We start from the raw sequence: 12,992 nt of genomic DNA on the forward strand, positions 1-12,992 counted from the left end.
TTTCAGGTGTTTTTGTTGCCCACTGCTTTACAGTGGGTAAAAGCTGGGGTAGTAACAAAGCAAAGGTATCCCAGTTTTGTGCAGTGAGCCCAAATCCATAAGTGACTAGTCCCTGCTAGTTGCAATACAGCAGCACCCCACTACTTTGGAAACAACACAATCTATTCTCTGTCTTTGTTAAACTAAAAGATCTAAAAACTGTCAAAGGGCAGGTGGGGTGGGAAGTGCCTTTCACAGCATGGTGGGGAAGGGCTTTATAAAAACATTTAGCTTAGATGAAAGGTGTTGTTGGATCAACAGCTTTGAAGACTGAAGGCACCTCTTTAGTCTCGGGTGTGTGTGATCACTGCTCCATCTTTCTAGAGGACAGTGTTTGTGAGTGGGCCAAATTAAGGTTGTGCTGGGTGAAGACTACGTGTTGCTCCTGTGTCCCAGAGGGTGAGAGCAAAGGGAGTGCTGTGATTGGGGAGGGTAAATAGCACTGGTCTGATGAGTATTAGCCTGGCAGTTTATTTGTCCTACAGGCGTCTTTTGTCCAAAACCTGTTGGAGTGGATTAAAGGATAGAACATGGCAAGCATATAGGGGGTAGGATGTAAGAGGGGCTTGTTTTGCTGTTAATTGCTTTTCTCATACCATTGGTCAGTCTACCTTTACATACTTTGAATCCCTTACTCCCTTTATGGGCTGGATCCAAAGCTCACTAAAGTTTGTAGAAAAGCTCCTATTGATTCTCATGGTTTTGGCCATAGCTGCACATATACCTATCCTCTCTGAGCAAAGGGTTAAAAAGCCAACAGTGAGAGTGACGTAAACTTTTTTTTATACTGGATTGGAAGAATATAACCATACAAAACATGTACAACCAATTACAAGAGGCAGTAATCCACTTCAACAGGAGATACAATAAAATTAAATTGGGCATCAGTATTAAATGGAAATTCTGCTATGAAAAGTCATTACAAAAATGGCACCATGAGAGTTTGTGTTTATTGCTCCTTTGTGACATCCAGATTCAACTTGTCTGCTTTACAATTAGAATGGTTTTCCTAACTATGATTCCTGCTTGGGATCCCAGAAGGACAATGGATTTGGATTGGTTCAAGCACCACCAAAGATGAAGTTGGAACTTAACAAATCTTATTGATTACATGTGAGTCAGAATGAGCATGATTCATTCTCTCAGCTGTTCTGGCTCTGCATGGGTGGCAGAGTAAACAGTAAAACCTTCTGACATTGAAGTTAACAGATCTGATTCGGACACACAACAGGAGGGAGCACACACTGGTGGAGAAGAAGGTGCCATTTTTAGTCACTTTTCAGAGCAGAACTGCAATCTAAGGCAACCCACATACTAGGAATTGACAGTCTTACGATTTTGTGTGTGGATACTACAGAGGGTGCTTTGTGTGTGTGCACGCATGCATGTGTGTGCGTACAGTGGGCCTGCTCTTGGCTTTAGTAATTCATAGTTCAGTTGCATTGTCCTTTAGGTCAGACAGGCCTGTTAGCACTCTCACTGGCCCTCCTAATTCCACCCCCCTTGGATAGTCCACATGTAGGATGCCCATGGTGAGTCGTGTGGGCTGCTTGGTGAATACAGACTTTTCAGACATCTCTCTCTGGGCCAGATTCGCATCTAGTGCGAACGGATGTAGTTCCATTAAAAGGGAGTGGAGCAATACCAATTTACACCAGCTGAGATGCCAACCCTGTTTCTCCTAGTAGCAGCTACTAAGAGGATCCTTTGACAGCAGCAGCATTTTCACCAGTCTGTGAGTGACACCCCTTCCAATCCCTCACTCATTTCAACTGATCCCCAACCTCTAGCAGCAAAGAGCTAGAGGAACTGAATCTTTACAGAAAGAGCAGGAAAATTTAAGGGGTCCCTGGGAAAGGCTACTTAGGGATCAGGTGGCAGGGAGGGATTATTCAGGTCCACCCTCTCCTCCACCCATCTTACCAGGAAGCACAAATGCAAGGTTTTCTCATGGATATGGGGAGAGCAGGAAGCCTATTTCCGCCTGCCCCCCTCTACCTCTCAGAAATCATGGGGACATAGGAAGACTGAACTCAAACTCCTTGCCCTGATTAGTGGTTTCCAAGAAGTGAGAGGTCTGTGCCTATCAGATAACGAGCAATAAAACGCAGACAGACAATTTACCATACAACATCTGAAAGCTGTAAATAGGAACATCTGGGAAGAAAACTAGGAATACACATTTTAACTAGAGTGAAATGCACTGGAAGCTTTTTGGAAGGACATAGTGCAAATAGGACAGATATTTTGTTAAAAAAAATACAGGGACTATCCCTTCTAAATAGGAGCAGCTGGCAAAGAATACCAACTCCACCAAGTAAAGGAATGGATAGGGTAGCAGGACCTATCTAGTGACAGTTCACATTGGGTCTAAGCTTCCTAGGCTAGCTGCTCACCATTAAAGGAGGGAGGTGGCTTTTGGGACCCCCGTCCAGGCAGTGACATTATATTACCCTGCACTAAAACTAAATATACTGGCATGCACCTCATTGTCTCCATCAAAGTGCATGAAAAATTTTGCTTCTGAAGGTACCGCTTCTGAATTCAGTGAACATACAAATCTTCAAGTATAAACAAGAATGTATCAGAGGGGTAGCCGTGTTAGTCTGAATCTGTAAAAGCAGCAAAGAGTCCAGTGGCACCTTATAGACTAACAGACGTTTTGGACACAGCATCCAATGATCAGAGTCTCCAACCTGCCCTCAAGACATGTGACTGTCACATCAAAACCAAAAATATTTCATGTTAAGCCATCTGTGCATCTCTTCTCTCTTTCTCTCCCCATACCTGTGATCCTGATGTTGCCCCAGACATTGGTCCATAAGATAAATACAACACTGTCTTCGAGCACTGTGGGCTCTGCAGAGACAAAGGAGAAGCCTCCGCCTCACTGAATCTCAGCTTCTCACTTATCCTCCAGAGCACATCGGGTCCCATCAGTCACAACAGATCTGAGCAGGTCTTTGGCAATATGTGGACAGCTGGAGGGATGGACAGGAAGCCAGTGGCACATGAAAAAGGTTGGAATCCTGCTGCAGGTGTGTTACAGTATTGTCACAACAGTCCCTATGGGTTTCAGTATGAATTGGGAAAGGTTAAAGTTCATCCTTGGTAGTCACAAGATAATGCAGAGGGCTACCTGGTATCACGTGATCCTTCAGCAACTGGTCACGTGAATCTCTCTGGCCACCAAGCAGTTCATCTGTAAAGTGCATAACAGTGTGGTCCTCCAGTAGGCCGGCTTCCACTGCATGGTGCCTAAGTCTTTCGTTACCCACAAGCCCTTGCTTTCGCATGTATCCGTGCTGACAAAAGGGAGGCAGCTTCTGGTGAGTCAGAGCAAACAGGAAACAGGACTCTACAAATAAAACCAAAAAAAGATTATGTAGAGATGCTCTGTAAATGCTTAATGATTCAGGGTCTCCCAACAAGTCAATCATTCGGAACCAAAAGGATAAAGGTCAGGGACAGTGACAGCACTTCTCCAGCAAGCACCCTGGCTTGATTAATCCAGAGTAATTAATTGTCTCCCACAGAATATATAAATTCAGAGAGGGAGGAACAGAATTTGAGATTGAAACCTGGTTCTTCAATTTGGTAGCTCAGAAGTGCTTCCCTCTGTGGCCCCATGAAATTCATATATAGGTTTCCTAACCCATTCTCCAGCTCAGGAGGTGAGAGACTAGTTTTCCAGCTTTAGTATCACAGAGTTCTTTTCTCTCATCCCACAAGCTGTCCCTACTGTTTCCAACTGAAAACAGCTGTGGTACTTGTCAGCACAAATCTCATTTCAGATGGAGGAGCGGGGAAGCTGAAGCCTGTGCGGTATTGAATCAAGACCCTAGCATACACTCCCAGGAGACAGGACCTGCCAAGGGGCACCCTGCTGTCCCTCCGCCTCTTGGGGCATTTAAGATCATAGGCCATTTTGGAATAGGTGAGCTCCTGATATGACCCAGCACTTCTTCCTGTTTCATGGAGTGCATCCAACTAGTAGTAAGATTTCCCAGCTACCCAGTAGTCAGAGGGATCTTTCATGTTAACTAAACTGTTGGCCTGTTACCGTCCTATCTCAGTCAGATACGTCTCCCATTTCCAGCTAGCATCCAGGTTACCGGCAAAGAAGCTGCGCAGGTCAGTGTCCAGGCAATTCTCCAGGAAGCGTCTAAGTGGGAGGATATGGGTGTTTGGGGCAGTCCAGTCTGTCAGGAAATCCTCCACAATATGATGGACAGCATCTGGGCGGGGGAGAGTCCAGTCCGGAGGACGGAGACTCATCTCACGCACTGTTGACAGAACAAAGGAAAAAAAATGTGCTTTTGTCCTCCTTTTCCAGAATCAAAATGGAATTCGGAAGAGCTCACGGAGATGGGAAGTTAATACTGCAGCAGCTATTCCAGCTTCCAGTCCTGGCCCCTGCCCCACCTTGCAACAACTTGGACACTGCACCTCATTCTGATCTGCAGCACGAATCTCAGCTATTCCAGTCCTGGACTGACTCTCAGCTCTGTCAATGGCCCTCACTCCTGCCCTGCAGCATCCCCCGCTTTTCCAGTCCTGGATGGATGGACGCACACACAACACCCACCATTACTATTTTAGCTCTGATCCCTCTGAACCAGCCAGTCATGCCAAACTGTGCTTAGGCTTTATGTTATTATTATCCAAACTCACTTCCCTTGTGACCCATGCCAGAATTTGAAGCTAGGTCTCTGGAGGTGAAATGTCAACACTCTAATCTTTGGATCCTCCCAGGGAAATTTATTGTGTGTGCTTTTTTATTTGCTTTGATGTTATGCTGCTTTTAAATCTTGCTCTTGGCTTCTTTCATCAGAGCTGGGGGTTCTCCTGTCAGTATACGATGTCTCAGAGATGGGTACACCACAGGACAGCTGCTGAGTTTGGCAACGCCACTAGGCACCACAGTACTTACACAACTCAGAAGTCACATGGTGTGACGTTGTACTCTATAAGCTTTGTAATGATACCTTACAAGAGACCTTTTGCATGAAGCATATTCCAGTTACATTATATTCATACTCATCAGCATACTTTCATAAAATCATATAATCTACTGAGTGTGGTCATCCTATCTGTATAAATGTACCACTCTTGTATTTGAAACTAGAAATATGAAATATAACTCTGAGGGCCTATTGTAATTATGCAAAGTGTGGGCCATTAATGGTGGTTTGGAATCTTGATGACTCCCATTAACCAGGACAATTGACTGCAGATGGCTCTGTTTTACTTGTATACCTGTGTGCTGGCAAGTGGGTAATGAAGTCTAACATGACATGTGATCATGTCACCTGAACTGTAATCCATCTTTAACCTGGTGCTTTTCCATTGAAAAGGAGAGGGTGGGAACAGGAGCATAGCCAGGTGGAGGGAACAGGTGGAGCGGGGGGGTGGGAAGTGTCACTCCCTGCGGCACTTTTACTGCTGGGGCGGCGCTTCGGGTCTTTGGCGGCGGGACCTTCACTTGCTCCGTGGGTCTTTGGCAGCATTTCGGTGATGAGGCTTGTGCTGCCGAAGACACCCGGAGCGAGTGAAGGGCCCACCACCGAAGTACCGCCGAAGACCTGGAGCGCTGCCCTGTCAGTAAAAGCACCACAGCAGGTGGCGCCTTTTTTTCCCCCCACCTCCCGGGTGAGTAAAATTAAAAAGGCGCCACTTGTGCTCAGGGGGGAGCGGCCGCTGCAACTGGGTTTTTCCTATGGCTACCAGTTCATATCAGTCTTTAGACCAGAATGAAGGCCCTGAATCGGTTTAAGCTTGAACTATTTATCCAAAAGTCCTTTATTTGTCTCTTGGTCAGTGGATTTGAACCAGAATATGTGAGCCTTCCCAGGAAGTGTTACTTCTCTGGAAATGTTATAATCAGTGATTTCCCTAAATCATCCTCTACTGTTTTCACTTCCTGGAGGAGCTGTTGTAGCCCAAAGATATTGGAGGAAGTTGCCATATCTGACACCACTCATCAGTGATGTCTTCTGGATGACTGAAGAGCAATGCTGATGAGTTCCAGAGGAATTTCCCTTCCCTCTTCCATTTCTTTATTTTGTATTCTTATTATTTGTACTACTGTAGGGCCTAGAGGCCCTAGTCCTAGACCAGGACTTCGTTGTGCCAGGTGCTGTACAAAGAGATGATCCCTGACCCAAGAGGCTTCCAAGGATCAGACAAGAGACAACAACTTAATATACACTGATGGGGTGGGTGGGTTACAAGTATAACATGAGCACCTGCAGCAGTGGCTAGTATACCACAGGGGAACAACTTCAAAGAAGCAGGGGAAGATGTCTAGGATGGGCTCAAAATTCCCTCTTGTCCTGAACCATCCTTAACTTTCCATCTTGTACATATGGGATACTCAGGGTAGAAGGGTGAGGAGGGATGCTTGTCAGCTTACCTGTGGGTAGTTGTTTGTAGTAATAAATAACAGGATGCAGAAAGTTAGACTGCCAGGCATGTTGTGCCTCCCCCACTGCTCGGTTGTAGTAGAAGACATCCTTGTCAGCCCCGGAGAAATTCTTCCCATACTCCATGACGACAACAAAGAGCCCATTGTGGGCCTTTCTCCCTGTGTGCAATTCCAGCTCTGCCAGGATCCCGACTGGATACTCCTCCAGGTACTCAAATGCCGTGGCATTCCTAGGAATCACAACCACATTCATGAGATCTTTCTACAAGGAACAATCTAACCAGCCAACAAGGGGTTAAGGCAAATATATAGCACCCAATATATCCTCATTGGTTAAGGCCCCTGAACACCATCAGATGGTAATGACTTTCAGTCATTATTCATCTGGTTTGGACCACGCCTAGTGATGTAGGGATTTAAAAAGCTCAATATCCTATTACAAGTCTCTATTATTTCCAGACCAAGGGACCCTTCTTCCCAGGGCTTAAATCCAGCCGAAGTCATCCGGTGCAGAGTCCCAGTGCACCCCATGGGGCTGGAGCTCTGAGCCTTGAGGCTCCAGGAAATATTTGGGGAGAATTTAAGCCCTGCTTCACCCCATCCAAAATGGAGACAGCCTATCTTGTTGAAAGCTTTTCACCATGGACATTCAAAGGGGAATCCAGAAATACAGTTTTGACTTCAGCAGGAGGTTTTGGTTTGTTTTAGCCCCTAAAGAGAAGGGACTTATTGATGGATCAGAGTGCCGGGAATAATTACTCACTCACTCTCTCAGCAGAATGATGTCACCCAGGACACTGAACATCTGGTATAGTCCAGACGCCTCATTCACCCGTTTGATGATGGAATTTGTCAGCTGTGTAATGGAGTAGACTGATGATGGCCAGGGGACTCCGTGATGACGATGTTCCAACAAACGATGGACAGCACGAGCTAGGATAGCAAATCAAGAAAGAAAAAGCTCCCTTTAAAATACAGCTCACATCTTTAAGATACTGAATCGCACAACAAGGGGACACATACAAGCAACGTCAGGACAGACAAGATTGATACTAGACTATAGCAAATCATGTGATGTCCACCTCAGCCAATCGGCACTAAGAATTCTCCCCAGGGTTGCTCACGCTGAGTGGACAGTCCTCAGAAAGCTGAGGTGATCCTAACCGGCTGGAAAGTAAGGGAGTTCTCGTTGTGAATCATTTCACCAGAGCAGCAGTCTCTCAAAAGTATAAGAATTTTCAAAAAATATTAACGCCTCTGCCCAAAACTCTGCTCCACAAAAGACCTCTCACCCACAACCACTCACAAGACAGTATACCTGATGGCAAGAACTTATGCATTGTGTTGTATAAATAAGAGATAGAAGGCAAGAGATAGGAAGACAAACTCGCAAACAAAGACAAAACAAAAAATGACATAACTAAAAGACAACAGATATGGGCCAAAATCTTTCCACAGCCTATCCTTCACCTCATACCTTGCTATGCAATCACAAACTGGATAGATCCCATTTTCACAATGAGGACTGTGTGATATACTAAAGACTGAAGGTGATCAGGTAACATTCACTAATCCACTACTAGCCTGTGAATTGTTCCTTCCCACCTCAGCCCTTCTTTCCCAACTTTTGCCCATTCTGTACATCCAACGCTCACTTGTATATCGGAATCCATGGATAAAGCCCCCAGCAGATTTCCTGAAGTCGATAGAGTGGCTAGCAGTGCCCAGAACAAAGAGCCCCCGGGTGCCTCTTGACTCATAACTGGGTTTGATCAGAGGATACTTCTTCTTATTCCCTTTCCCTGGCATCAGTCTAAGAGATCTGGGTGCACAAAAGAGCAGATTAAGCCAGTCAGGTTGGGGAGATTTGAGGGTAGGTGGCTGAGCGTGTCTGGAGGGGCATAGGTTATGCTCTGGTCATTTTGAAAGATCTCGCTTCCTGCTCCCACTCCCCTCAGAAGGGTTCATTCCTTTCTCCAGCCAGGAGCACACAGAGGGAAATTTTATTAGAAACCAGGAGTATCCATTTTAAGGTGGTTTTGGGTGGGGTCACATTTGGGTCTGAGCCACTTGACACAGTAACACTCCCATTTAAAAGAAAGCAGAGTTACTGATATCATTTCCAATCTGTATTAGGAGACAAGCCAAGGCAGAGAGTGATGAGAATGTGCACTGAGGGATGAAGATTAGAAAAAAAGCTTCGCTGTATGGATCTGGATCTGTACACCACTGATGCAGTCACCAGCTGACAATACCCACGGGACATCAGGGCCTTCAGCTCCAGAGACATAGGCCTCTCCCCAGGGAGTCAAGGAAGCAGGTCTGCAAATTCAAACAACTCCACTCACTTAGATCTGACATCCCATCTGGTAGAGAGCAGTGGTACACATTTTCTCAAACACTCACATACATAATCTCACTTCCTCTGTTCCTTCTTCCTCCAGGCCCAGGTTCACCCTCACCTGTTGTATATGGAGAAGTCAAACTTCCAACCCAAGCAGCGGATGACACGGTCGTAGGGGGCCCGGGTGGCAAAGTTGTCCAGCTCATCCTGTGGGAGAGTGATGGATTCTGCACCTGCACTGCTGTTGCTGTTTTCCAGATAGAATTTGAGAGTGATGTGCAGCTTCCCTTTCTTATCCTTGACAATAGCCAGATCTTCCAAGTCACCCTCCAGGAGCCCATCCAAAGACTTCAGCTGGTATGTATCTAGGAGGCCATTGTTAATCGCTCTGAGGAACAGGGAGAATATAAGAAAGAAGAGGGATCTGGGGTTCAAGAACTGCTCCTGGAAACATGACGAGTATATTACGCATCCTACGATTCTGTCCCGAAGCACACTATAGCTATCCCACAATTGGTGCCTTTTGTGTCTGTGGGAATTTGGTGCTGGTGAGATGTGCCAGACTGACAGTGCTGGAGACAGGCATCCTTTATGTACCACCCAAGGAGGTACAACATAGTGGCAATGTAAGCTTCCGTCATACTGCCTCACCAGTACACCTCACAGCAATAAAAGGAGAGCTCAGTCTCCATTCTATCTATGGCCCCCATTCCCAGAATATCTGAGTATTTCATGGTCATTAACGTGTTCATCTTCCCAACACCCTCTTGAAGTAGGGCAGTGCTATTATCCCCATTTTACAGGTGGGGAATCGAGGCACAGACTAAACTTGCTCAAGGTCACACAGGGCATCTGTGGCAGAACAAGGAATTGAATCTGGGTCTCCTGAGCTGGTGTCCTAACCACTGGACTATCCTTCCATGGTTCAATCAATCCTGGGCCTCCCTTCTGAGATAGCAAGCAAGAGGCCAATTAGTGATTGTAATGATGACAGATTTTAGGATTGTTTCCATTAGGAACTGTCAGAGACTCCTCCTACCAACTCATTTCACAGCCATGAAATAGACAACTTTCAGTAACTGCAAACCTGGGCTGGATTAAAAGATGGGCCTGAAGGTGAAAGGCCCCATATTCCATTACTAATCCTCCAAGCCATTAGTCTGCTGCACCAATCTGGCCAGTCTCATCAGCCAATGGCAATTTCACTTGGTTAATATTCAATTCACATTAAAACCATGAAGGAGACCAGTGTCATACCTTAAATCTCCAACGTAGTGGGTAGCCCAAGAGAGGCGAACACGGGAGCGGCTCACCATATGTATGAAATTGGTGACCCCCAGAATGTTCTCTGCTGTCTCAAAGGCAGAGTTCCCCCGACCCAAGATCAACACAGTCTGGCCAGCAAAGTCCTCTGGGTTGATGGACACAGATTCATAGCCCTCAACATATTCCGAGCCTGGGAAATTTACCACATTGGGAACCCATGTTCCAGTGGCTACCAACAATAGGCTGCAAAGAGACATGATGAGAAAGCATTGTCAGCATTAGGGAACACAGGAATTGCCACATAAGATCTCATCCACCATCCCACCTCCCGTAATACAGGATTACACTACTGCTACCTTGTTCAGTGTAATATTCTGCAGCCTGCCATACTGACCCAGCTATTTAATGCATTTTCATTGCTCAGTACTACATAGCATGAGTGGAAGCATCATCCCAACTTCAATTAGTAATCTGCTTATTCTCCATACCATGAGAGTCAATAACCCTTGTAATTTTATCCTAGCAAAGGCCATTGCAGATGTTATGCATAAATGTCTAATCTTCTCCAAGTCTCCCTAAGCTTTACGTATTTAAAAAAAAACAGTGCCAGTGAGTTTCACAGGTTAACTATATGGTGCATGAAAAGTATTCCCTTCTACACATTTTAAATGTGTTGCCTTTTAATACAGTATATGGAGTGCTCCCTGTCATTTTATTATGGGACAAAAAACATCTCAATTTAAAAGAATAAACTAGATGATAAAGCAAGCAGAATCATCTCACAGGTCCTCTGTTCCAACTGTTATTTAATGTTAGGGCAACATCTAAGAGTGGAAAAGAATATAAAATAATCCTGACTGGCAGCTCTGTCAACTGTTCTAGTTCTGAGCTGTCCACACAACTCTATGACAGCACCTCATGCCTAACTGGTAGCACCTCATTATTCCAGTTCTGCCCCAAATCCACCCTTCAGACAAGGCACCTCAGTCCTGACCTGCCAGTCCAGTTCTGGGCTCCTAACAAGCATCTGGAAACATAGAATAGGGTTTAGAATACAACCATCTCAGACTCAAAACTTTCATGGTTTTATGCCAAAATGGTTGTTTACTGAAACTGCTTTACCACAGGAATAGAAATAACACCTGTCAGCACTTCAAACTTCTGCAGTGTGATGTTGCTCAAGGAAGGTGGCACTTTTTCAAGAATTATGTCATGTCACCTACAACCAAACAGGTAGCTATGTACTAGGCTCGTGGAAAGCTGCATAGCCGGCCAGGCCCACTTTGCTGGTTACCTGCATCTGTAGTTCTGGCTGTTATGGTCTGTAAGAATGAAGTAATGGCCATTCCATGCCTGTGAGTCCCTCTCCAATCTCACATGGATGATGGCAGTGTTGTATTGAACCTGGAGCTCCAACATGGAAGCAAAGTCTTCAAGGTAACGCACCATGGTGTCAGCCTCAGGGAAGAAGTCATGAGAGTAGTGTTGGAAAAGCAGTCGGCTGTCATGGCTGAGAAGGGAGTTCCAGTCATGGCGAAGATTGAATTCGCTGTTGGACTTGCCAGTGTGTCGTTTGTTGATGCTGATAAGCTTGCGATGGCGTGGATAAAGGGCAAAGAAGCTGCCAGGTGCATGGCTTCGCTCAAAGACCACATAGTCCCGGCCTGCATGTTGGAGGAAATAGGCCATCTGCAAGCCTGAAGGGCCAGCACCAATGATGCAATAGTTGTGGTGTGGAAGGGCGGAGGCACCGTCAGTGCAGGAAGGGCCCATGTAGAAGGCAAAGGTTAGGAGCAGGCCCCATGCACACTGGGCAGCAGGCAGGGCCATCACGGGAACAGCAAGGCCAGCTCTGTTCAAAACAAAACCCAGTCACAAGAAACTTGCAAGAGCCGAGTGGGGTTACAAGTAAATCACTCCAGCGCTCAGCTTTGGGGTGAATCCACCTTTGCATGGGCACTGCAGACCCCCCCAGGCGCCTCTATGGATGCACCTAGTCCACATCTGGCCACCTCCTTGCCCAGTCTCTGGCGCTAAACCCTCACCCCTCCCTGGTACTCCTCCATCTTGGTAGACCCCACATGACCAGGGGGCACAGCCCCCTAAGGGAACTTCCCCCCACTCAAAGGGAAAAGGGGGTGTCACACACCTGCACACACACACTGCCCCACTCCACCTCAGCCAATGGGGAACAGGGATGTGAAGCCTCCAGTCAATGGGGCAAATCACCCCCCTTGCCCCAATCCATCCCAGCCAATGGGGAAAGGGGACGTGAACCCTCCAGCCAATAGGGAAATCGCTCAGCTCCCTCAGTGGGGAAAGGGGACCAGACCCTCACCCCGGCCAATAGGCACAACCCCACTGACCACCCCCCGCGCCCAATAAGGAAAGAGGCGTGACCAGCGTCCGTGTGGTGCGTAACATGTGACGTATTGACGCACCTGACCCGTCAGGCTGTAGCGAATCGATCCAGGCAGGTCCCGTCTGCCCGGCGGCCCCGTAAACACCGAACTCAGACCATAGAGTCCCGGCGACTGTGGTCCTCCCGCGGCGGCCAGACTATACCCCACCAGCGAGAGAGGTTGCAAGAGCGACTACTCCTCCCGAGCGGGAGGCGGGCACTGGGATAGGAGCGGCGCTACCAGCTGCCTGGCGGAGCCGTGTCACGTGATAGAGGCGACTCGCTTCCCATCAGAGCCGCGCTGTGACACCCGTGTCACGTGTCGGGGGTGAAGCTTCCCAGCGGGGGTCTTAAAGGGGCAGGGCCGGATGAATTCCCCCCGCTGGCTGGGGGGGGAGCTGAGCCAGGCCAGGCCGAGCCCAGGGCGCCTGAGGACGGTGGGGTGCCCGGGTGAGCTTCAGCCTGGGGCACAGTAGCGTGGCTAGGTGTGGCCAGCGCCTGAGCCCAGCATTCCC

The 12,992-nt window shown here is 47.2% G+C and overlaps 1 protein-coding gene across 2 annotated transcripts; it reads right to left on the reverse strand.

Annotated features, from left to right (window-relative positions):
* Positions 1-795: 795 nt before the first annotated feature.
* Positions 796-12,992, reverse strand: FOXRED2 (FAD dependent oxidoreductase domain containing 2). 2 transcript variants are annotated; one of them, XM_039486909.1, is made up of 10 exons: positions 12,518-12,992; positions 11,371-11,928; positions 10,068-10,319; positions 8,929-9,198; positions 8,122-8,288; positions 7,234-7,399; positions 6,455-6,696; positions 4,155-4,325; positions 3,179-3,397; positions 796-3,020 (listed from the first exon to the last, which is right to left on the reverse strand). In XM_039486909.1, exons 2-10 carry the CDS (start codon positions 11,904-11,906, stop codon positions 2,980-2,982), a joined length of 2,064 nt encoding a protein of 687 aa, XP_039342843.1. In that variant the 5' UTR covers positions 11,907-11,928; positions 12,518-12,992; the 3' UTR covers positions 796-2,979. The 2 variants fall into 2 exon arrangements, with proteins under 2 accessions (XP_039342843.1, XP_039342842.1); XM_039486908.1 differs by having other exon boundaries at positions 796-3,397; positions 12,518-12,991.

This window comes from Mauremys reevesii, linkage group 1 (assembly GCF_016161935.1).
Source record: "Mauremys reevesii isolate NIE-2019 linkage group 1, ASM1616193v1, whole genome shotgun sequence".
NCBI classification, from domain to species: Eukaryota; Metazoa; Chordata; order Testudines; family Geoemydidae; genus Mauremys; species Mauremys reevesii.

Bases quoted from the DNA above. Each gene is read 5' to 3' on its own strand.
- FOXRED2 (XM_039486908.1), bottom strand. From the start codon at position 11,906: ATGGCCCTGCCTGCTGCCCAGTGTGCATGGGGCCTGCTCCTAACCTTT. The intron at 9,199-10,067 runs GTATGACACTGG...CCTGTTCCTCAG, and splicing joins CACTACGTTGGAGATTTAAG to AGCGATTAACAATGGCCTCC. The intron at 7,400-8,121 runs GTGAGCGTTGGA...TTGCTATCCTAG, and splicing joins CCATGGATTCCGATATACAA to CTCGTGCTGTCCATCGTTTG.